The sequence below is a fragment of the Sminthopsis crassicaudata genome, chromosome 4 (assembly GCF_048593235.1).
Source record: "Sminthopsis crassicaudata isolate SCR6 chromosome 4, ASM4859323v1, whole genome shotgun sequence".
Taxonomy (NCBI): domain Eukaryota; kingdom Metazoa; phylum Chordata; class Mammalia; order Dasyuromorphia; family Dasyuridae; genus Sminthopsis; species Sminthopsis crassicaudata.
This window is the reverse complement of record NC_133620.1, coordinates 379,036,937-379,061,943: the sequence shown is the minus strand read 5'-3', so window position 1 is coordinate 379,061,943 and position 25,007 is coordinate 379,036,937. Positions and strand designations below refer to the sequence as shown.

General features: G+C 37.8%; 1 protein-coding gene across 3 annotated transcripts in view; it reads right to left on the bottom strand.

The window, feature by feature from the left end:
- The window catches only part of C4H1orf198 (chromosome 4 C1orf198 homolog), a 48,818-nt gene that overhangs the window by 12,694 nt on the left and 11,117 nt on the right, over window positions 1-25,007 (bottom strand). For all 3 annotated transcript variants that reach the window (XM_074262355.1, XM_074262354.1, XM_074262353.1), the window contains one exon: window positions 19,441-19,491. In XM_074262355.1, coding sequence (XP_074118456.1) covers window positions 19,441-19,491 — 51 coding nt within the window. The remainder of the gene's footprint in view (window positions 1-19,440; window positions 19,492-25,007) is intronic.

Below are 25,007 nucleotides of genomic sequence, written 5' to 3'. Positions count from 1 at the left end.
ACCTCATTAGTAAAATTACTTTTTAAAATCAACATATTTGCACTCTACATAGCCTTGCTTTACTCCTCCTCCTCTCAGCAGCTATTTCTAAGTCTGCTTTAATGGATCTGAGATGTAGAATATAAGATAAAATTACTTTTAAAAATTAGTAATGACCGCAGAAAACAGATAGTAAAATATATCTTGTTCTCAAGAAAAAGGAATAGGTCTAGAAGGGCAAACTATAGTCTATATTACCAGACAAGGCCACTGTTTTAACTATTTTTCTTTGCTGCTAGGGAGGATTCAATTATAGGGTGAGGAAGGGGGTAGGGATTACCAGCAATGACTGTGATTAAAAAACAAACAAATAAAAGGTACCAATAAAACTTTAGAAGTCTTTATAAAAGGGGGTTATTGAGGAGCAACAGTCAACTTAATCTCCAGGCATATGTTTAGATAGTGTCTCTGTCAAAACTGAAGACTAATAACACATGACATTTATTTGGTTCAAAATTCTAGCTCTTCTGCAAGCACGATATCCCCATCATCGTCTTCTTCAATGGAAAAATCCTTGTATGATTTCAGCTGCCCTGCTAAATAGCAGATGTTAGTGTTAAATATCTGAAGTAGCCAGGCTATTTCCTTGAATCTTCTTGGCCACCTCAAAGTACTTGGAGCCTGTCATAGGAATAGTATCAACTAGGGTCTGTTCCCAATTCCCTCTAATTTAAGTTATGCTAGATTTTCCCTAAAAGAAGAAAAATCTGGGACTTGCTGTGCCCCTCCCTCCCATCCCCAAACAGCAGGTCTAGTATAAAAACCTAGAATCCCAACCTCTAGCTCCCTGACTTCACCAAATAGTTATTTCCTCTACAGTCTTTGGAATCTAATGGCAACTGGTGATGACCCAGAATGCAATGTCTCTCAGTAGTGCAATCTGACACATTGACAATAATAATGATGTTGGTGTTAATAGTAGTAAAAGCATTTATATATCACTTTAAAGTTTATAAAGTACTTTCATTAGTCCTTAACATCAACCATTTTAGGTGCTATTATTACACTCCCTTCTCTCCCCTTGCCATTTTATTGATGAGGAAGCAAATTGAGATTTAAGTGACTTCCTGAGGGTCATATCTGAAGCGGGATTTGAACTCAAGTATTCCTACCTCCAAGTTCCACTGCAACACCTAACTGCCTTTTTATACCTAGCAAATACCCACAAGGCATATCAGTTGTCCTATGAAGGAATTAAAACACAACACTCCACACTATGTAAAATGGGAGTTTTTGGAGATGGGCATATTACAAGTTTCAGGGAAGACACTACTGCTAACCACTATTGATAAATTGATAACATTGATAAATTTTTTTCTGACCAGTAAGTCATTGATTGCGAAGGTCTGGTCTAGCTCCTCTTGTCAGGATAAGCAAAAGTCCTTGCCCCACGTGTGGACGCCAATTGTAGCGTGCTGTTGTCTCCAGAAGCTGCTGGATCGCTCTCTGGGAAGAGATCTGCTGTGTCTACTCAAATCTTTCAGACAGATTCTTCTTCCTGTAACGAACCGTTGTCTCCAGGCAGTTGCTGTTAACTCTTGTCCAAAGAAGTGACTTCCCTTCCTGCAGAGAGCCCCGTCAAGCCTGATGCAATTCAGAGTCTTCTCCTCTTCCTGGAGTGCTGTCCTCTTTATCCTCCCAGAATATGGGCGTGGGATAATGCAAGGGCTTCTGGGAAGAACCACTTCAGCCAATGGGCTTGCTCCTTCTATCAAGTCAACCTGAGTTCTCACCTTGTAATTGTCCAACCTGAATTCTCACCTTGTCACTATCCAGACAACCTTAGTTCTCACCTAGTAATCCTAACATCTCCCCCTTTCTTTTGATTTAGAACATAGGACAGTCATGATCTTGAAACATAAATCCATCAATATGGGAAGTATTACACATAATTACATAAATTACATAAGCACATAGTAACATAGTAACATAATACATGCTAGAAGTATATGACAAATAACATAATCAAATAATCATAAATTGAAAATTTATAAATGTCCATAAGTCCATTGTCCATTAGTCTCATCTTGTGTGAGGAAGTCCAATGATTCCTGCTGGTTTTTAAAGTTCTTTAACAGTCTTCTTATTATCCATGCTCTTTCAGTGTCAGATGTTTCTTAGATCTTCTCCTTTATTTTCAGGTCTTTCTCTTTTTCTGTCTCTCTCTGATGGACAAGGCGAATATGACTCGTTGGCACTCATCTGATTCCTTCTCCTGCTGAAGAAATACAAGCAAACCCTCTCTCCCAGGCAGTTAACCTATCTAATTTCCTTCTATTTACCACTTTCTAAATCTCTTCTCATCATCTGACAATTACATTGGAGTTGTTCGCACTGGGCACAGCCCTGTTGGTTTAAAAGGCCTGTATTCTCCCCAAGTGTAATCCATTTTTGCAATCTGATTGCCTTTTGACTGACTTACCAGGTAATCCCTTTCTGCCATGTGATTGCTTTTCTGCTGGTTGATTAAATCAGAGTCCTGGCCTTCTAAAGGTTCTTTAGGTGTAACCTCAGCTGCCATCATGCCCCAAGTCTTTTTTGCCTGGGGCCCTGGACCTGGGCCCCTCATCCCATTTTCCTGAATTATTCTACACTCTGATGCCCAATGGAGTCCTCTGTTGCATTTTGGACATGGGGTTTTAGGTCTTCTTTCACCCTGTCTTCTCACTCTATCTCCATACCTACACTGAGCTCTTAGATGCCCAATTTTTCCACATTGAAAACATCGTCGAGTTTCTCTAGAAGGCCCTTGCCAGGAGGGACCCTGTCTTTCCACATTCATCATTGTCCGGGTGTAAAAAGCATTTGTTCCCACTGTAGCACAGCGTCTTATGATCTCCTCTAAAGGAGCATCTTTGTCTAATCCCCATATAATTCTTTTGCAAATCTCATTGGCATTTTCCTTAGCCAGATGTCTGGTCATTATTTCTGTAGCTGAATTTTCTCCAATAGTTCTTTTGACAGCAGTTTGCAAACGTCCCACAAAATCTGCAAAAGGTTCATTGGGACCTTGCTGTATTTTAGTGAAAGCCTCTCCACGATCTTTCTGTCCAGGAAGGACACCCCAAGCTTTTATTGCAGCCTTAGCAATTTGTTCATATATTGTCATGGTATAATTAATCTGTTCCGAATTCTCTCCATATTGACCTTCACCAGCTAAGTGCTCAAAAGTGAATTGTGTGTTAACTCCTATTTCCAAATTGCATCTGACTTGAATTTTACATAATTCATGAAATTCCGCAAGCCATAATAAATTTTCTCCAGGTTCCAGACATGTCCTTGCTATGGATTTCCAATCATTTGGGGTTAGGACTTCATAAGACAAACCATCTAGTAACATTTTGACATAAGCTGATGTAGCCCCATAAAGGGTACAACCTTTTTTCAAATCCTTAATTTTATTCAAATCTAAAGGTGCATATCTTCTCCTTTTTTTTACCTACAGAGTCAGTATTTTCAATCACAGGATATGCATGTATAAAATCACTTATATCCTGTCCTTCTCTCTTAGCTTTAACCAATGCTTTTTCTAATCTTGTCATAGGCTTAGGCTTCTTCACAGGCAATTCTGTTTGTGTTTCTGCCTCTTCCCCTCTTTCTTCCTCCATCTCTGAAGGTGGGGTTGATGTGGGCCTGTCAATAATCTGTTCTCTAGGCAGGGTTGAAGCTTCTTCAAGAGAATCATACCATAATTCCTCATTTAAATCCTCTTGCTCTAGGGAAAGATCTTGATCTTTCCTTTTTTCCTCACACTTCCTCCTCTGTTCATTTTTAGAACTTTTCCTTTTCCTACAACTTGCTTGATAGTTTAAGGCTAATTGAACTATGTTGTAGATATAAAATACTTCTGCAGAAATTGAACGAGGCCCATTTTTTGCTTGAAATTCTTTCATTTCATATCCCACTAGCTTCCATTTATCTACATCTATCTTTTCTTCCTCTAAGAACCAAGGGGATGTGTGTCTTAATGCAGCCAAGAGTTTAGCAATCTGTACCCAGGTTACAAGTAAACTCTGCTCCTCAATTATGTTGATTATACTCTCTATAGTACCACTCCTGAATGGGGGTGGAGCTGAGGTTGCTTCTGGGGCTGGGGATGAGTCGGCTGAGGTCCAGGGATTGAATATAGCTAACATCTGCCCCATTTCAGCTATAAGAGATTCCTGGTTTAGCCCTTAACAAGTTAAGTTCCTTATTTATCTATTAGCACGCTCACTTAATCTTTAACAAAGTTTCCTCGTTACTCACGGTTCTGGGTCAGAGAGACTGAGATCTAGATCGGAAGCTTTTCCACTGGGATCAGGACCGTGTCTGTCCCTGTTCGGGCGCCAAAATGCGAAGGTCTGGTCTAGCTCCTCTTGTCAGGATAAGCAAAAGTCCTTGCCCCACGTGTGGACGCCAATTGTAGCGTGCTGTTGTCTCCAGAAGCTGCTGGATCGCTCTCTGGGAAGAGATCTGCTGTGTCTACTCAAATCTTTCAGACAGATTCTTCTTCCTGTAACGAACCGTTGTCTCCAGGCAGTTGCTGTTAACTCTTGTCCAAAGAAGTGACTTCCCTTCCTGCAGAGAGCCCCGTCAAGCCTGATGCAATTCAGAGTCTTCTCCTCTTCCTGGAGTGCTGTCCTCTTTATCCTCCCAGAGATATGGGCGTGGGATAATGCAAGGGCTTCTGGGAAGAACCACTTCAGCCAATGGGCTTGCTCCTTCTATCAAGTCAACCTGAGTTCTCACCTTGTAATTGTCCAACCTGAATTCTCACCTTGTCACTATCCAGACAACCTTAGTTCTCACCTAGTAATCCTAACAATTGATTATTAAATTCAAGTCCTTTTGTGGAACCTCAATTCATTTTGGGATGCCTTTTTTTTTCCTTCTCCTAAGTTTATGTCAAATAAGCTATTTCTGATGTCAGGTTTTTGTTTGTTTTTTAATCATCATTTAAACAGATTGGAAAACATTCCCATTCCCTCTCTACACTCTCCTGCTAATCAGCTACCATTCTCTCTTCTAATTGCTCCACCTCATTTGAGCTGTCTGTGAGCCAGTGGTTCATGATCAGTGTGTGTCCTTCATTCCCTCTATTTCCTAGCCCTGATCAGAGCAGAAAGCAGGCTGTAAAGACAGAGAACAGAATGACAAGCAAGTCTGGCCCCCCCAGTTTTTTAAGAAGGTCAGATAATGGGTTCTAACTTGGTCCAGTTGGTTCCAATAAGTCTCAAAATAGCATCTCTTATCTCTTTTCCTTATCTCCATCTTTACTCTGTCAGTTCTCAATAAAGTGGCAGGGCAACACCACTGTGGCCAGAAGAGGTCACATGCTTGATAAAGTTCAGGGTACCAGAGCACTGCCGATCTCTTCATTTTAGGGGTTTCCTTACATGCTTTGTTACAGATCCTTACCCAGCCTTCAGGAGGTAAACTGAAAGGATCAGGAAGAGTTCGAGAGTTTAAATTTGACTAATACATAGCCAGATAATTCCAAAGCAAAGTCATCCCCATTCCTATTATAAATAAAGCCTTAGAAGATGCAAAAATAATTTTATCTTCCACCAATTAGAACTGTAAATGGACCAAAGTGATAAAATCATCATAGATGTCACAGATGGATCATCATAGATCATGGATAGAAAGGGACCTCAGAGAACATCCAGTTTAATCCTTATTTAACAGTGAAGAAAACTGAGGCTCTGGGAAGTTGTGGTTTTCCCAAAGTCACATAGTTTCTAAGATTTAGAAACAGGATTTACACCCAAGTCCTTAGACTTAGACATACGTGATGCCTGGAATCAGAAAGACTCTTCTTTCTGAGTTTAAATCTGGCTTCAGAAGGGTTATATGACCTTGGTTTGCCTTAATTTCCTCATCTGTATAAATGAGGACTCAGTCTCCAGAGCCAATGTCTCTTCCGTCATATCATGGTGCAAACAAGTCACTTCATATTGGTTATAATATAGTTTTAAATAACATGACACCTTGCACATAGTAGGTGCTCTACATTTATTTGATGTATTTTTTAAACAGACCCTATTTGCTAAGTAAACCATCCTATATGCTAAGCATATTTAGAGCTACTGCAATACTATTCAAGAACATTGTCAACACAGAGATGATGTTTTCTTTAAATAAACATGCTGGTTAAAAATAGCTCGGAAATAGGGCCCCAAGATTTTTGGGAATAGGTTTGACTTTGATCTAGAAATTGTAATGCAGAGGAGGAGCTCAAAACTGGATACTATATCAAGTTGGGGGGGGGGAGTTGCTGCCTTTTTAGGACCAGCAGCTTACCCCAAATAGGAATCTTTCTTTAGATGCTTCTTCTAGGCAGACAAGCATTCCAGAAGGGAACCTTTGAACCCAAAATAAGTATTCCAGCTGATGGGGGAGGAAGGCAAGAGAGGGGAGGTAAGGAGAAAAGAGTATCACACTAGTACCAAATTAGGCCATGACCATGATACAGAGGCATTTAAGTAGTATCTAGTAATTTTGTACTATACCATTTTAGTCCTTTTCAAACAACTACATGGACACAGAGACTCGGAGAATCCAACAACCTAGAAGGCGACAGATTCAAATACGTCCCTTCATTCCCTCCATTTTTCAAATAGAGAAGCTGAGACTCAGAGGAAATTAAGGAATCCAAGATCACAGTTATTATCTTTGGGGCCAGGGGAGAAGAGTCCCAGCACTTAGATCCCCAAAGGAAGAAGTCTGTTAAGGAGAAGTGGATAGATAAAGAGGAGTAATTCTACAAAGAAGGATAAAAAAAGGGAAGCAAAATAAATGATTCTCTAAGGATTTAACTTCAAGAACATTAACTGTGGCCCCCAGAAGCAGAAATACACAGATGTAGGATGGGAGAGAAAAAAAAGAGTAAAGATAGACAGAAAGACAACAATAATAATCATTAATTCAACTTAAGCATCCTCAGCTTCTGTCACAAAACTTACCCTTAGGGTAGTCTGAACTAGGGTCATTTCTATAATATGAGTTAAACCTCCTTGCAAAAACAAATATGAAGCAAAAACTACCTATCATTTCACCAGTCTAGAAACATATGAAACATTTAATGACTTCCCCAGTCATTCTCCAATCATCATTTACACCTTAGTGAATCTATTCTGCAAGCAGCATACCTTATTACCACTGATTTGTCATCTCTAACACCTCTAACACATGTAGATAAGGAGTTTTGAGTTAAAAGTGAATACAAAATGAGGAGAACCACCTAGACAAGTGAATAGAATTGTTAATATAAGGTACCCAAAACATATAGGCAACCTTCACTGCTATCCTGACACTAAACTCCCTATAACTATAATTTCTAATCTGAGTCTTGCTCCCAAAGGATTGCAGATCTGTAACCTATGTGCTCAATGTCCATCCTTTCCTAGTGCCCAAGAAAAGAATTGTTGGAAATTAACAGTCAATTGTAATAATAGCTGACATTTATAGAGTACTTTTAAGGCTTGCAAAGGAATTTTATATATTATCTCTTTTGAACCCTAAATAACCCAGGAAGGTAGATAATTGATTAGCCCATGGTCACATAGCCAATAGGCATTGGGAGAAGACATTGATAAAAATTCCCTTTCCACAAAAAAATTGACGAGAGTTATCTGGCTCTAGTATATATGAAAACAGCAGAAGGATTTCCTCAAACAATACTACACAGAATCAAGAGGACAATCCTGAAGGAACTATTCTAGGCTGTTTGGTATCAGGGATACCAATGAAATGATGTGTGTGAACTTGTAGCTCAGTACCTGGCACATAATAAATACATGATGTTTGCTTTCTTCTCCCTTTCTTAATCATTTCTCCCCATAGCACCAGGGCAAAATAATAAGATCAAAATAAGAAGAATTATGATTTAGAAGGGCCATTTAATCCAAACGTCTCATTTTAAAGATGAGGAAAATTAGACAAAGAGACATTAAGTGATATGCTCAACTTCATTTAACCAGTTAGTGTCTGAGACAGGATTTGAATTTTGATCTTCTTGATTGAGAGTCCATTGTTCTATGCATTATATCACACTGCCTCTGTTACCAACGATTATTCTTCAGGTCACAGAGCACTTGTATCCAGTGAGTACTTATTCATTGTTTTTTCAATGAAGAATGATGAAGAAACAGGTTATGTGAGAGTAGTTATACTGATTATTACTTCACTAACTGAGGCATATTAAGCCCTAGACTTGTTTTACATCAGAGACAACAAGGATCCATTATAAAGCATCTCCCATGATACAGGCTAATGGATTGCCACCAGGTTCCTAGATTGGACTGTCAGGGACAGGATGTACATGGTGAGAATTCAAGTCTCCCAAGCCAAAACTAGGGATATAATCTTACCATGTGGGGAACCAGGTCTCAGCTGGCGATGTCTATTTTAAAAACAGAAAGACCACAATGAACCCAAGACCTATTTTTATGCCCTATTCACTGGAGAAGAATGTGTAGTATTTCAGTAAAACAGATGAGTGCAGGCAGCCAAAACTAATTGTTTCACTTGGCAGCCTCTAGCAAATCTAAATTGTTGAGAAAGAGGCTGCAGAAACATTGTCAGAACACAAGATAGTTCATTGGAGCAAAGCTTAATAAATTAACAAACCAAACAATTAAAGCTCCATTTACCCTAAAGGAGAGGCAAAGAGGTAATGAAGGATGGCTAAAAGAAAACTAAAAACCTTTCTTTTGCTGAAAAAGAAACAGCAGAGAAATGGCACAATTTGGTCACTGAGGAAGGGGCTTCAAAATAAAAATATTTGTCCTGTCACTGGCACATGGGGTGATTCTGGATGGAAGAATGAACCTCTGTGCATAGCTTTCTGGGGTATCGGGAAGAAAATGAAGAAATCATCAAAATAACTTCATAAAAGATCAATGAGCTAATTTAAAACAATATTTCAGGTGTGTTTTAAGGAACAAAGACATCATAGCACATTGTGGCCCAACCTCATGATTTTATAGATGAAGAAAACTGAGGCTGAAAGTAACTTACCCAAGTTTTGAAGACCAAGAAGTAACAAGAAACATGTGAATCAGCCATACCCCCAGAATAAATGTATGTCCAAGGTCTAAATAAGATTTGAAAAATCCTTTAGAGAAGACCTCTTTATACATCTAGATCATGTTAATGACTACTTGTTCTCTCCTTCCATAGACAAGTTGTATTATGTCCTCTTAGTTAAATGGCTTTACTTGACAGTGTTTTTAACATATAAAAGTTTGTCTCCTCCTGTATTCGGAATCCAGGCTCAAACTGATGAAATCTAGTACTGGTGTGTTGGGCAATTGCTATGCATTGCTTAATAAATCAATATAATCTGCTCAAAATATCAAGTCTTTGTTTCTTCAGGCACTTATTTCAATTTTCCTTCACCTCCACAGTATCTATCCTTAACTCCTACAAAAGCCTCCAAACTAAATATCTCCAGGCCCCATGCCTCTAATGCTGGAACAGTATGTCACAAATACAGTTGAGGCAAATGAGTTCCTTATGTAGGGCACAATCCCTTAGGAGATTTTAAAAATCAGAAAGCTCGATTGTGTCCTTGGCTGCTGAACAGACAACTATATGTGAGAGGGAAGGTGGGAAAAGAAGAAATAACCAGACTTTGAGGATGAAACCAGAACAAGGGCACCAGAAACCTAACAAGCACCATGACCCTGTGGCTGATATTACAACTGCTCCATTAAGACCTTCCAAGCCGAGTCTGTCTTGGGAATGAATGGAATTCTCTCTGTTACTTCCATCTCCCATATCTGTAGCACACCAAGTGCCAAGTTCTTTCCACTTTAGGCAACAACAGCACAGGGAGGAATCCAGGACTGTCCCCAGTGGCAGCCGAAGTCAACAGTAAATGAGGGAAAACCAAACTCCTCATTCCCTACACTTCTGCTGACAGGCAGGAGCTACTTTCTCTATAGGTGGGGAAAAGTAGTTTTGTGCCCTTCCAAACCCACTCTACCTTGATAACATGTGAAAAGGGAAGCATACACCAGAGGAGTCTCAGGGTCTCAGTCTGGCAAGATCAAGAAACTAGGCACTTGGGGGGTGAGGGGAGGATATAGTTTGAGACATAGGAAGAAATGCACTTAGTGGTGGAAGAATTTGAAGTGATTTGTTTTGAAGCTAACCCACAGAGGTCCTGAAAGGGATCTTGAATTGAAAGAGAGTAATTCTGCACTGAGGGTCTGTTAAGAGAATCTTTATAAGCCACTGGTAGTTTAGGATAAATGGCTGTAGGTGACCCATACAAAAATTAATAAAACAGTCTACTAATAAAACAATCTAGTCTAACAAAAATCTAAGCAAAGGAATGAGAGTTAGAAATTCTGGATGCTATTGACAACTCTAATACTGACTGGTGTGCCATTAGGCAAGATCATAAACCAGGCCTTAGTCACTGTCTACCTTCATCAGGGTGTTTTGGGGCCATTTCTGGGATACTTGTTAAAACACAAAGTGCAGTAAGGATTCAGATCCCAGTTTATTGATCCAGGGAGGATTTTATATGAGTTTCTAATTTCTTTAGCAAACTGGGATTTTCCCAGTGGTCTCTAGTGAAATGGGAAATCCAAGAACTCAAAAAATTAGGAATTAGGGAAAGGAAGGAAACGAATAAGCATTTGCCAGTAAGCAGTTTACAATTATCTCATTTGATCTCCACAACAACTCTACAAAGTAAATGCTGCTATTATTATTATTCCTATTTTACAACTGAGGAAATTGAAGCAAACATGTTCATGTCAAATTAATTTATGTAGATATTAAATTCAACAATATTTTTGTGTATCAGGTAGAGTGTGCCAAACTGAATGAAGCATGTGATAAGACAGTTCGATAAGAGTATGAAAGATCACATTCACTGAGATCTATCTAAAGCAATCAAGCTTGAACAGCAATTCCAGTCTTTTCTGACAATATGTAGCCTTTCGTAAGCCAATCTCTTAAGTATCAGTTTCTCAAAGAGACATTGGAAGTAATCGTCTGACTCCAAAAGACAGAACTAGAACAAAGGTAGAAGTTTCAAAGGGGCAAATTTAGGCATGCTTTCAGGGTCAATGTCCTAAAAAATAGAAATATCCTCAAGTGAAACTGGCTGCCTCAAGAGATGGCAGATTATCCCACATCAGAAGTCTTTACAATAGATGTTTGCTGGGCAATCATGTATTAGGCATAACGAAGGCAATATCTGGGGTTTTGGGATTAGACTAGAATGCTAATCCCTTTCAACTCTGAAATTCTGTTATCTCTAAGGTCCCTTCTAGTCCTAATGACAAATGGTCTTCTAAAAGCTTCTATGAACTCTCCCAATCCTTTAAAAAAAAAAAAATGTCTAGTTTTCCATGGTTTGAAGGTATGCGGTCTCAGTGCAAATGAGGAGATGCAAATGAAGTGACAAGCAGGCACTATATGTAACTAGTCCCAAGACCATGAGCTAGATCTAGAGCTGAAGAGACCATCTATTCTAATACCTTCATTTTAAAAATGAAGGAACTTGAATCCCAGGAAGATGAAGAGTTTTGTCAAATAAATAACTGGAAAAAGGGGTGTGGGGGACAAGACCACTGGCTCAAATAACTCAAATAAATTAAGGAGATTTCTCAAGACATCTAGAAAGGAATTTTATGATCTCATGAGAAACGGTGTCTCCTTCCCCACAAGCAGTTAGGCAAGGAGAGACGCAGCCCAGTTCACAGACAAGAATTATATAGGGGCCAGAGCTAATACTCTTTATAGGCTGGATCTTTGCCCTGATTAGCCAGGACAAATGACCTCACATTCTAAGTCATAAATGAGAAAAAACTTTCAACCCAACCACATCTTTAGGATTATTAAATTACCTTATATGGGAGTTTCAGTGCCAAGGTGGACCCAACTTAGTCTCACAAAGAAAAGGTCTCACTCCCTGTAAACCACTGAAGTCTGAAGAAAGTGGCCCTGGGGTACAGCCGACCTTCACTCAATTTTTAGAACACTGTCTCCATCTTGTGAGACAGCTTTCATAGTTCACTTTATTCAAGGGGTCTAAGGTTCTTTTTGAACAGTGAAGTGGCTATAAATGTATCAGTGAAGTGGCTGTTGGAGCAAATAATGTAGCACCAAATGTTAACTTAGGTCAAGTGAAGGATTCACAATGGCCATTCTCTTTGGCAAAAGGTAGGTTTATTTAGAAGAGATTATAGACAAAGAAGTTACAATGGATACCAGGAATGGCAAATACGAAATGGAATTGGGAGAGCATAGAAAGGAGTTTTATAGAAATGACAAGTATTTACCAGGAGAAAAAAACATCCCATGAGGTTGAGGTATGCCCTTAGCTGACAGGCTAAATCCTGAAAGGGACTTAATACCCTAAAAGAGTTAACTATAATGAGGAGAAGTAGGGTTAAGAGAGGAGAGACACCCTAAGGTATAGGGGAGGGAGAGGAAAAAATACACCACTAGACAGTGTCTTGTCAGACTGACCCAAGGAGGTTCAGCATGAATGGCCATAAGCCGTTTTGTAGGAAAAATGTATTCTTAGGGGTTTAACACAAATCCAGTTTCTGACTGGATTATCTCCACAGAGGGTGGGACCACAGAACTAAACCCAGGGAACAATTTTATCAAAGTTTCAATTTCTTTCTGCCCATCATACCCACCATTCAGGACCTCATCATCAGAAGTGGTAATATGAAATATATTTTCCTGAAAAAATCAAGTTAGACATCCATCACAGATAACAGAGATTTGCTATCTTATGTGAATAGCACACAGGCTCAAACAAACATGACTAGGAAAGGCAAAGTCATACTGAGTAATTTGTTTCTAGGAGACACAAGTTCTATAGTTCAGAGGAGAGAGAGGAGTAGAGGGGGTCAGGATCTAGGAAATAAGGGGACAAACCAGGAAGGAATTTGTAGCTCAGAGGGAGGAGGGGGAAATAAAGGCATGTCCTAGAGAGGGACAAAGATGTATATTAAGATGTTGAGAGTGTCAAACATAATGTAAGAAAAACTGGGTTTCTCCAAGTTGTTATGACTGTCTTTAAAGATTATAACTAGACAGTCTGGGGAAACTGGAGTTCCCATTAATAATAGCTTCACATCATTCTATACAAACAAGACAGTCTTGGAGAACTCACCTGATTATGATTAATAAAGGAACAGGATGGGCTCATTTTTAGCAATTCTTGAGAATAAGTTAGTTCACTCCACAAGCTGATTGAGTTCCCATCACCATCTTAGAAGTGTTATTCAGAGTTTCTGCATCATTATTGATACAATTATCCCACTGCTTGTGGTAAGCTATGATAACTTTTAAAAACTGGCATCATTCAATTTTCAAGTTTAGCAACAATGGCAGAGGGGAATATATTCCCTTTGTGAGAAATGGATGGGGATTTAGTTTTCACAGATCTATGAAAATTAAATTGGAGATATGAAACTTAAATTTAGAAAATAAAAACCCACAAAAGAATGTAATCAGGGGTGGAAGTTTTAGATTTGAACAGAACTTTGCCTTCTCAGGTTATCTTACCTTCAAAGAATAAAAACTCCTTGAAGGCAGTGACTGGCTTTTATAATCAGGGGTGGGAGGCCGAAATTTGAAAAAGAATCCTTTAGGCTTTTTGCCCTTTGGGGCAGGGATAAGGGTGCAAATATATGAGAGTGAAGATTCTCATTCTGAAATTTCTATAACACTCAAATAATGGAGAATACGGGAGAGGAGAAGAGGGACTTGTTCTTCAGGATAAGAAATAAAACACTGCCTTTGCATTTCCAAAAGTGTGTCCACTAACCTAGGCACCCATTCTTAGAAGAATGTAAAATAAAATTTTCCTGCATTCATCACTGAGTCTGTGGTGTTCTTGGTAAAATATTTTGTTTCTTACACCTTCAAATGGAAGGCTTAATTGAAGTTATTGGTGTTTGAAGATAAGAAGAGGAATTCTGATGACGAGAGACCATGTAGACAGTTGGAATTTATAAAATTTCCATAGCTTGAGTAGGGAATGGAATGAAATAAATAGGCTAGATTTCTCCCTACTAGTCCCTTCACATTTCTATTTCAAAAAGGTCCCATATCAACCTGACTATAGGACTAGTTTGCACTTCTGAAATGGGATGTTTTGATCAAAAAAGATCAGATAAAAAACTATCTCATCACTACTATTAAAACTTCATTTCACAGATGAGACCAGTTATATAAACATGCATAGCCCTGGGAAAATCATTCAATTCTCACCTGTAAAAATGGGGATGACATTTGTTCTATTTGTTTCACAGAGTGATTATAGATAAAGAGCTTTGTTGATTTTAAAATATTATACACACACACATTATTATTTATAAAAGATATGGATTCCTACCATCTTGGAGGGCCTTGAATGCCAAAATAAAATATTTGAATTTCACTAAGTAAATAATTGAATTATAAGAGAATTTGGATCAGAGAAATGACCCAGTCATATTTATACAAGAGGAAAATAAGTCTAAAATAAGTCTAAAAGCAATGCAAAAGATGAAGGGAAGGGAAACAGAATTCTGCCAAAGTAGAAACAAAGGCTACATCTCTATGACAATAAAATCAACCAGATGCTGCCTAGCAATAAGACTTAGGTCTCTCCATTTATGTTGGCTTCAGAACCCAGACAAGCTATTATCCACGAACCTTAGCTGGCTGGCATTAGCACAAAGTGAAATCCATTCTGGAATGCATTAGCTCTACTTGCTTTCAGGGCCAAAAGCTTGAAATCTTCTCTCTCCAGCTATTTGCCTGTGCTCAACCACACCAATCCAGCCCTGAATCAGCAGCATCCTCAGTGAGCCACAATTCTTGCACTGGAATGTTATTTGCACCAAGTTAATAATAGAAGTAATGTACTATCCCACTAATGGTTGATTAGGGGACATTTAACAAGATAATTCTTGGGAGGTCAGTTATTCCCACAGGACATGAGAAGAAAATACTCAGGTTTTAGGACATTTTTGTTGTTTTCCTGTGGAAAGACACATAAGGGAGAAAAAAAAAAAAAAAACCTTTTCATTCTGTTTCCATATCTTTTTGTGATATAGATATAGAACCATATGGGACTTCAGAGACCATCTGGGCAATGCTCTTATATTATAATTGAGGAAAATAAGACTCACTCTGCTAATAAGTATCAGGGATGAGATTTGAACCTTGATCCTTTAACTGGTGAGACAGTGCTCTTTCTACTATACTACACAGCCTTCACAAAACATCTGGCATAGCTTTGGAGAGCTATTGGATAGGAGGATAGAGAAGGCAATAAAACGCTTATTCCTAAAGACTATGTATCTCAGCTTCCAACATGTAGGGACACTTATTTCCTATCTCTACGTAAAGTATATAAGAAAAAAGGAATTTCTTAATTCTTCAAAGAAGTGCTTGGGACCCTGGCAAAATATTAACACAATTAATCTATACTTAGTATTCCTTCTGTGTGAAGTGGAGACAATCCTTTTTTCTCAATGAGGAGTATAGGTTATCAAGGGCTGTGTCTGAGAGATCATCCAGATGGTATCCCTTGTCTCCTCAAGACAGAAACACTCATCTCCACTTCCCAGTCTCCCATACTGAATAATACACACACACACACACACACACACACACACACACACACACACACACACACACACACACTTGCTCAGCGTGATATCTAACTTGCAGCAAATACAATACTCTCTGCATATGTCTGACAATCCCATTGGTAGGTGAAAGTAGATGCATATAATTTTTTTTTAGATCAACAAGGTCCTAAATTATCTATTAAAGGCAGAGAAAAAATATGCTCACCAGGATGGGGTTATATCTCTATAATGGACATATTTACCTGAATTCATTTAATCAACAACTCAGATAACATAGTTGAAGTGCTACCAATCCTGGAATGCTATATAAATGTGAGCTATTGCTGTATGTCCCTCAAAGCCACCAGGAAAAGCCAATAAGTATAAATGTCATAGCATAAAATAACTGCTCGATTTGTATTCAATAGGAACATTTGACACTTGGCTTTTCCTTACTAAGTATTTTCTTAATGCCTATGTTTTTGGTTATGTGTTACATATGCTTTATCCATCTGGAATCCTTATGGGAAAACAGGAATAATTGACATTTATGTAGCACTTTGAGGTTTTCAAAGCACTTGAATTAATGTAATGTAATCTCATTCCCAAAGTATCCCATCCACCCATCCCAATAAGGGTGGGCACTATTATTATCCCATTTTAGAAATAATGAAACTGAGGTTGAAAGAGATTAAGTGATTTATCCATAAGTTCAGAGCTATTAAGTCCAGTTCTCTCTACCACATATTTCTGGTACTGGTATTCATGTTAAGGACCATGAGTGACAAAGTAAAATATGAAAACCCAAGTGGTGACAATCCTAATGATTAACAATTAAATTATAATTGAAAACTGCTCATAAAAGAATGCATATAAAAAGTGAACAGAGACCTCACCCAAATGCCCTTGGGAATGCTTAACTACTCAACATATTTTAGATGTGTCCCCAGAAAAAACCCCAGGAAAACCAATGATTTGGTGAGTATCAAATAGAACATGATACTAAACTATTCTATGAGGTCAGAGACCCAAGATCTTTTATGAAACTCCAAAAATTAATTGATCCCATGAATTTTATGGTCTCATTAGAGTATAAGGAGAAACAAAGCAACAGATGGTAGGTCTCCCAATTTCAAAGGCTTTCCGGACAGGCTTTTCATCAAAAACAGATGGTCAGCATTTTTTTCAAAGCTGAAATGACCTCAGAGATCACCTAGTCCCTCTTTCTTATCTTATAGAAGAAGAAAAATGACAAGTAAAGTAACTTGCCTACGGATCAAGCAAGAAATCAGAGGCAAAACTGAGATAAAATCCATATCTCAACTCCCAAATTCAAATGGAAATACATCATGTCATATAGTTTTATATTGAGAAATATGGTTCAAATCCCAGATGCATTTATAAGTGCTTTTAAAAATGATTATGCCACTTTTTGTAAAATCTAGAAAAATACCCTTAATTCTTGTCCTTGTATTTTGCTAGAATAACAGTAGTTGTTTAGCAGGTTGGGTAAAACTTGCAGATAGCTTGGTACAGTAGAAAGAATACTGGCTCTGGAAATATAGAATTTGACTTCACATCTTGCCTCTGTTACATAACATCAATGTGACACTGGGAAAGTTATTTAACATTCCTGGGTTTCAGTTTCCTCATCTGAAAAATAAGAAGATTGGACTAGATGGCTTCTGAGGTCCTTTTCAGTTCTAGATCTATGATCTTATGATCAAGATTGGTGCTTGACAGTGTCACTCCTGAGACCATATCCCAAAGAGGCCATAAAAGAGGACCCACATATGCAAAAATGTTTGTAGAAACCCTTTTTGGAGTGGCAAGGAAATGGAAACTGAATAAAGGCCCATCAATTGGGGAATAGCTGAATAAGTTATGGTAAATGAATATGATGGAATATATATATATATATATTCTACATATTCTATATGAATAATTTTTATAAGAAATGATGATCAGACTGATTTCAAAAAAGCCTGGAAAGATTTACATGAACTAATACTGAATGAAGTGGGCAGAACATTGTACACAGTATTAGCAAGAGTATGAAATGATCAAGTATGATAATCTTAGCTCTTCTCAGTAATATGGCATCAAAAATACATCCAATAGACTTGGGATGAAAAATGCCATCCGCATCTAGAAAGAAAGCTATGGAGACTGAATATGGATCAAAATATAGTATTTTCACCTTTGTTTATTTGTTTCCTTTTTCTTTCTTGTGATTTTTTTCCTTTAGGGCTGATTTTTTCTTGCACATGACAAATGTGGAAATATATTTAAAAGGATTATACAGATATAACTTATATCAGATTGTTTGCTTTCTTGGGGAGGGAGGAAGGAAGAAAAAATGTGAAACACAAAATCTTAGAAAAATTAATGTTGAAAACTCTTTTACATATATTTGGAAAAATAAAATACTATTGAAGAAAAAAAAAATTGGTGCTTGATTTGGATTGGTGATTTATCCATAAGTTCAGAGCTGTTAAGTCCAGTTCTCTCTACCACATATTTCTGGTACTGGTACAGTAAAAACAAAGGGGCTGATGATTTAATAGAGTTATCACTGCTGTTCCTCTACAGTTCCCCTCTGGGAAGATATACTACTATCCTACTAGTCATTAAGGAAAGGAACAAATGTTTCCTAGAACAACCCAATTTAAGTAAGAGACCAGTATTATCAACCACTCTGTATCCAAAAGGTAGGTGAAGAATTAATTCCACAGGACCAGAAGACTTTCCCCATTGTCCTATTTTAGAAAATCACGCACATTCCAATTCTGAGTTGATGTGATTCTGGATCTCTCTTGGGTTATATACCACAGAGCTTTTGTACAGACCATCTAAAATCCCAACTTTTAACAAGTCTTTCTTGAGTCTCCTTAATTCTAGTGATTTCCTTCTGTGATCATTTCCAATATACCTAGTATATTCAATGTAGTTTATACATAGTTTGCAAAGTTGCTCCTGCATTAGACTATGAGTTCCTTGAGAATTAGGGACTCTCTCTTTTCTTTCTTTGTATCCCCTGTGCTTACACAGTGCTTAGCTCATGGTAGGTGCTTAAAAAATGATTTTTGAGTGATTACAAGGAGGCTTAAATTCTTATACCCCACCACACCCACAGTATCCACATTAGGAAATTATTCTCCAAAGGGAAGAAAAACATCATATACTTTTACAAAATGAAAAAAACGCACTGATGCCTTTGGATTTTTTCTTTATGAGCCTGGCACACTTTAGGCATTCAAGATTTGTTGATTGAATTCTCTTCCCCTAGCCATTAACTAGCATCAAAACAAATTAAAATTTCCTTCCAAGATATAGCTCTTCTCAAATTTTCTAATTTTGATCACAACAAAATATTAATCTATGGATCCAATCTATGGTCTTGCTCACAAGAGCCTTTCCTCTCACTGAATTTTCTCCTCCTAGGAAGCAGAGATGGGGAATGTGAGCTGAATACTTAGATGTGAGAAGGAGAAACACACCCACCAGAATCATGTGACATGTTCCCTCGTACCCAGGACAGATTATTACCCAGACAATAGAATGTAATTAATGATCATATTAACTATTGCTTTCATCTCTAATGTGCTTTTAAAAAAATCTCCAAACCACACCATAATAGATTTCTAACTCTTAACAGTTCCCTCACCCTTCCTTTTCTTTTCTGCAAACAATGGGCACGTCAACTATAGGCTGACTAGTAGTCCTACCACCCTCCAAGGACATCAAATGCTAGCCTGTACATGTAATTACTCAATCCTTTTAAAAAGTAAAAATAAATCTTAATCCAACTTACCCTTGTTTCCCAGGAGAAAGGGGCAGAGTGTTCATCCTGCCAAGTTATATCCTGAAATAAAAATTCAAGAGTAAGCATGAAATCCGAACTGAAGCTTTCAAAATCCAAACCCATGACCCAGTCATGGACAAACCATGCCTCTGGGGCTGTTCTCACTCTATGACTCTCTATATTGCTCTGACCTTGGAATCTTTTTTCACCTTGGATATCAAGAATCAAGCTTTTTTGCTTATTGCTCTCAGTTAATCTAGTATCTTTCCTGAAATTTTGTATGACTGCCCTGAGACTTTAAAAGGAGTATGGTTTTAATACAACAGACAAATACAGTATCTATTTAACAATGTAACTAATAAAAGAGACTAAGAAAGATTGGAGGAGTTTAGAAATTAATATTCTGGGAAAAACAGAACACCAAAAAAACCATGAAAAGGTACCATGTGCTCAAACTTTGGTCCAATATAAAATCTCTGAGAGCAAGGTCAAAGTGTTACCTTTACTTTACATCATACCTGATATCCAGAATAGTGTCTCACACACAATAACCACTTAAATTTTGTTTATGTTTAAGTAGGCACTTAAATCCCTTTGAGATCTAGATATATTATTCTATGATCATTATTTCTGATATTTCTTTGGCTTTGTTCTGAATAGTAAATGGAAACCCCATTTGGAATGGAAACAAATGATGGGTAGATGAGAAATCCCAGATATTGTTCTGAATGGACAATGAGATTGAGGAATATTATCTTCTATAAGATCTTCTAGTCAATAATGTTTCTGCCAAACGTGCATTTGTCCATGCACAGCTAAAGTTAGACTAGGCAGCCCCACCCAAAACTGGGAAGCAGGGTAAATTAATCTTTAAGGTTCAGTATTCTTCTTCTATAGCTTTTCTCAAACCTTGAGGGTACCCTCTTTTGCCAGTAGTAAACACAGGTCATCAATTTAGAACTGGAGGAGCTCTTAAAGGTCCTTTTATTCAAACTCCTCATTTTATAGGTGATGAAATTGAGATCTATGAAGTTAAGAGACTTGACCACTGACAGAGCTGGATGCCTCTGATACCGATTCCAGCATTTTAGCCACTGGACTTTGCTCCATAAAATTATAAGAGTTTAATCTCAGAGATTATATTAAAAAAATAATATGCCAAGAAAATTCCAAATGGGGTCACAAAGAGTCAGACATGATTTAAATGACCAAACAAAAATAAAATGTTAAATTAATGTGGTATCCATGAAGCCTATTAATGCATTTTTACCAGCATTATCTAAAGGTACACTGGAACTGAGCTTACAGAAGTACTCCTGGTTAATGTTAAGTAAGACATAGGAAAAAATAAGCTTCCTCTCTTCTCAAAGTACATTTCCTTGATTTCTCAAATTATCATCTCATCTCTGTTTTCCCCTTTACTTTCATACTTCTTAATTAGATTTTTAATCTATTTCTTGAGAACAAAGACTATATTTTTGTCTTTATTTGTATCCCCAACACTTGGCATAGCATCTGGAACATAGTAAAAATTAATACTTGCTCATCAGCTATGAGTTTCAGCTTAAACAAAAATTCTCCAAATTACCTAGTATCCTTTGTCCTCCCCTATTCCTCATATCCCAATCTTCTTCTCTTTCTTCCTTCAATACAAAAATTCCAGATGTGAGGCTCTAGAATCCATTCTTATTTCATCCTTTTTCCATTCTAAGCCATTGACTCTTCAGCCTCTATAATCATTTGTAATGTAGTAATTATACCAGAGTAGATGTCCAAAGCGTTGGAGTTTCTGCTGCCTCATACCCTTTGTCACCTTTGTCTGAATCTTTTGGCTAAGGGGTAGGGGACTTCAGGAGTTATTGGATTTACTATTTAAGGACTTCTCAGGTAGGATAGCCAGAAAGGGTGAAAGAAAAAGACAGAGACAGAGATAAACAGAGAGGGAGACAGAGACAGAGAGAGACAGACAGAGAGAGAAAGAGAGAGAGAGAGAGAGAGAGAGAGAGAGAGAGAGAGGGGGGGGGGGGGAGGGAGGGGGAGAAAAAGATGAAGGGGATGGTAGAATATATATGGTATTAGGAAAAACCAAATATAGAGGCTGTTCAAATGTCCTAGAGAAGTGCCCCCAAAAAGAAAAATATAAATTCCTTGCTTGGCTGTGTAAAAGTAATGCTAATTATAATCCTTGACAAGAATGGCTTATCAGCCATGCCTAATGATTACATGCCCCTAATTATCATGTATCATTATATAAGTCAAGCTAATTTCATAGTATCCTTTCCATGCAATATCAAACTCTATATATTTTTGCCTTGTCTTCTGTTACTCAGAGAGTCTGATCAAACGTTCACAAACTAGTAAAAAGGAACACAGGCCCTTCTCTCTCCCCTTCCAGTTAAAGATTCTCATTAAGCCCATATTTTGATCTTCCTAAAATGAAATTAGATACTTTATGAGATACTGAATTTTCCATCATTGGAAGCATTCAGGCAAAGACTGAGATGTAGAAAGCACTGCTACATTAGGCAGGAAGTCAGATTAAATGACTTCTCAAGTCCCTTCCAATACAAAGATTTTATGGTTCCAAAATTCAAGTTGTGCTTTGCAGTAATAATGCAGCAGGATAAGTTTTCCATGTGGAAAACTGAAGCAAAGATCTAGGTCTAAGTTTCAATCTGTGCAATCCTAAGTAAATCCCTTCAACTGTTCTGAGATACCATTTCCTCATCTGGGGTTGACTTAACTTTTGTCTGTCTCAGAATAACACCCATTTTCCAGGATTGTTGTATAGACTAAACAAGATTTTTGTAAAGTGTCTTATAAACTTTAAAGTGCTAAATAAATGCTAGTTATTTTTACTACTATCTATAAAATAATGAGAATTCTACCTGCCTTATAAGTTTGTGGGAAAGAAAATGCTTTTGTAAGTTTTAAAGAACTATATTAAAAGGGAGCTATTATTATCACATAAAATAGTATTACCAGCTCTGAAATTATAATAAAAGTTTGACTAAAGAATTTTTAAAAGGGGAGGAGGGACTTGTTTTTTTAAAGAAGTTCGATTCTATTTGGCATTGTAAAATTCCCCCTAATTTGGCAAATAGATTGATGAAGGCTATAAGAATACTTAGCCATCAGCTTCAAGGAGGGCAAAATAAAGATTAGAAGAGAATAGAAAACATTCTTACTAGCCCTCCTGCTATTTAAACATGAATTTCCTCTCAAACTGAAATTGTGCATTTTGAAACTCTTCAGATTCTACAAAGATTATATCAAGACTTCTAGTTTAGATGTTTTTGAAGCCAGTCAAACACCACAAAGCAGATGTAAACCCCATAAAGACCTGAGGGAGCAGCTGGTGGGCCTGTAATATCAATTCTCATTTGCTAAAAGTCTCGGATTCATCAAAGCTTGGAGTACCACTGCACAATCATCTTTCTCCAACCCAAGGTCAAGTCTGCAGTCTTTTGTTCTATCTACAAGGGACTGAATAAAGGGGTGGATTCCTCAGCTCCACAATTCTGTGCTCATAAAAATAATACAGCACTTTTAAAAAAACACACACGCCAAACCAAAGTATGATCTGATGTCAGCCATCAGCTGCAGACCCAAGCAACAAAAAGCTTTTTACAAGAGAACAGGCTCTCCCAGCAGTTGGATACAAATGGCATCAGAATTTCAGAGTATCAAATACTTCTCATACAATAGCATCTTTTTTTTTACATCCTACCAGAACCAGCAGGCACACCAGTGTGCTGCCAAGCACATTCTTCTCTAGCCAATTATATACATTTTGTGGCAAGCACATCACCCACCACACACATACACACACACACACACACACACACACACATCCTTCAAAATCTGAAATTTCCACTGAACCAAAACACAACTTTGCTCCTGGCTGCTACAATGGTTAATGTCTCGTTTTTAAGGGTGTTGTTGGAATGCTCTCAGAAGATTCAAGTTTCCCTAGATAAAAGAAAATCACCAGGGAGAAGTGCTAAAAGGACAATTCAGCCACTCTGAAAATAACTTCTCCATTTCAGAAAGGAACAGGAGCACAAAGTCCTGACACACTGATGACACAGTACCTGTTATCACTCTGGGGAGGGCCTGAGAGAGAAGTTGAAGATGAGAAAAAGAGACAAATGGAAGAATTTGAGACACACAGTATCTGGCAATGAGGTGTCTGCTCAATAGAGAGAGGAGGTACTGCCAACTTCTCCTAAAGAAATTGTCAGGAAACCCAGATAGGGTGGCACTTGTGCACCCACAGATACACACTCTCCTCCTCCTCCTCCTCCTCCTTCTTCTCTCTCTTTCTTTCTCTCTCTCTCTCTCTCTCTGTTTCTTTGTGTGTATGTCTGTGTCTGTCTGTCTCTCTTCCTCTCTCTGTCTCTTCCCCTCCCTCCTTCCCTCCCTCCCTCCTCTCTCTCTTTTTCTCCCTCTCCCCTCTCTCTCAAAGTACCTTTTCCTCTGAAATGCCAGTAGCTTTTAACACTACTCTCTTATCTGGAAATCCAATCCCACTCAACATCCTCTTCCAAAGGTCAAATGACACCTCAGTGTGGCAATTGTTTCAATTCATAAATTTTTTTTTTTTTTTTTTTTTTGGCCAGGGCCACTGGAAAGATATCTATCTCCACACCTACACTGAAGACAGTCATCAAGTTTTCTTCCCTGGTGAATAATCAACATCTATAGCAGTCTCTTCCAAAAGCCTCCATGAGAAAAAGAAATGGGCCAAGAACCAAGTGATTATCAAAGAAAGACAGCTGAAATCCCAACCTCCTATATCAGTCAAGGAAAGAATAAAGAACAGAACTAGCCACTAAATAAGAGGGAAAATATTTTGAGAACTGTAAGCACTTTTTAGACTGACTTTTAGTAACTTTTATTCTATTTTTGAGGAAGTTGGTAAGGACAGTGATGACCTAATAATTCCTTCAAATTAAACTTGAAATTCTAGGATTCTCCTCCATCAACTCACTATTCCAAAGATAGACTTGCCTTTTACTTGACTTCAAGATAAATAATCTTGACAAATTATATACTTCATAGGATTCTTAACTAGAACTTAGAAATTATCTAAGACCTATCCTCTCCATTACCATGGAAGTTCTTTTTTTGAAAACTCCCTTAATTAAATTCTACTCTGACTTAGCAGATCGATTTGAGAGCTGCTTGAATAGAGTACTCATCAGGATCACAAAATGTCAGAGGCAGAACATGAATCAAATTCTTCCTGAATCTAAACTCTATCCACTATGCCAGGCTACCTCTATAACCCCCTTATTACAGAAGAGGAAATAGGCACGGAGGAAAAATGACTAAAGGTCATGCTATTACTAAGTAACAGAACTGAATTTCAAACACAGGTCTTCAGATTAAATCTCAAACATTACCCACTTACCACACTGTTTTCTATTCAAATTTAGTCTCTCTGTGTTCATGTATGTCAGTATGGAGCAACAAGTTTTGGATTATTGGAACTCTATCCAACTTGTTCCATGCTGCATAAAGATTTTTATGCCAAAAGATTTTTAATAAGTACTTTTAGATGGTCTTTTTCC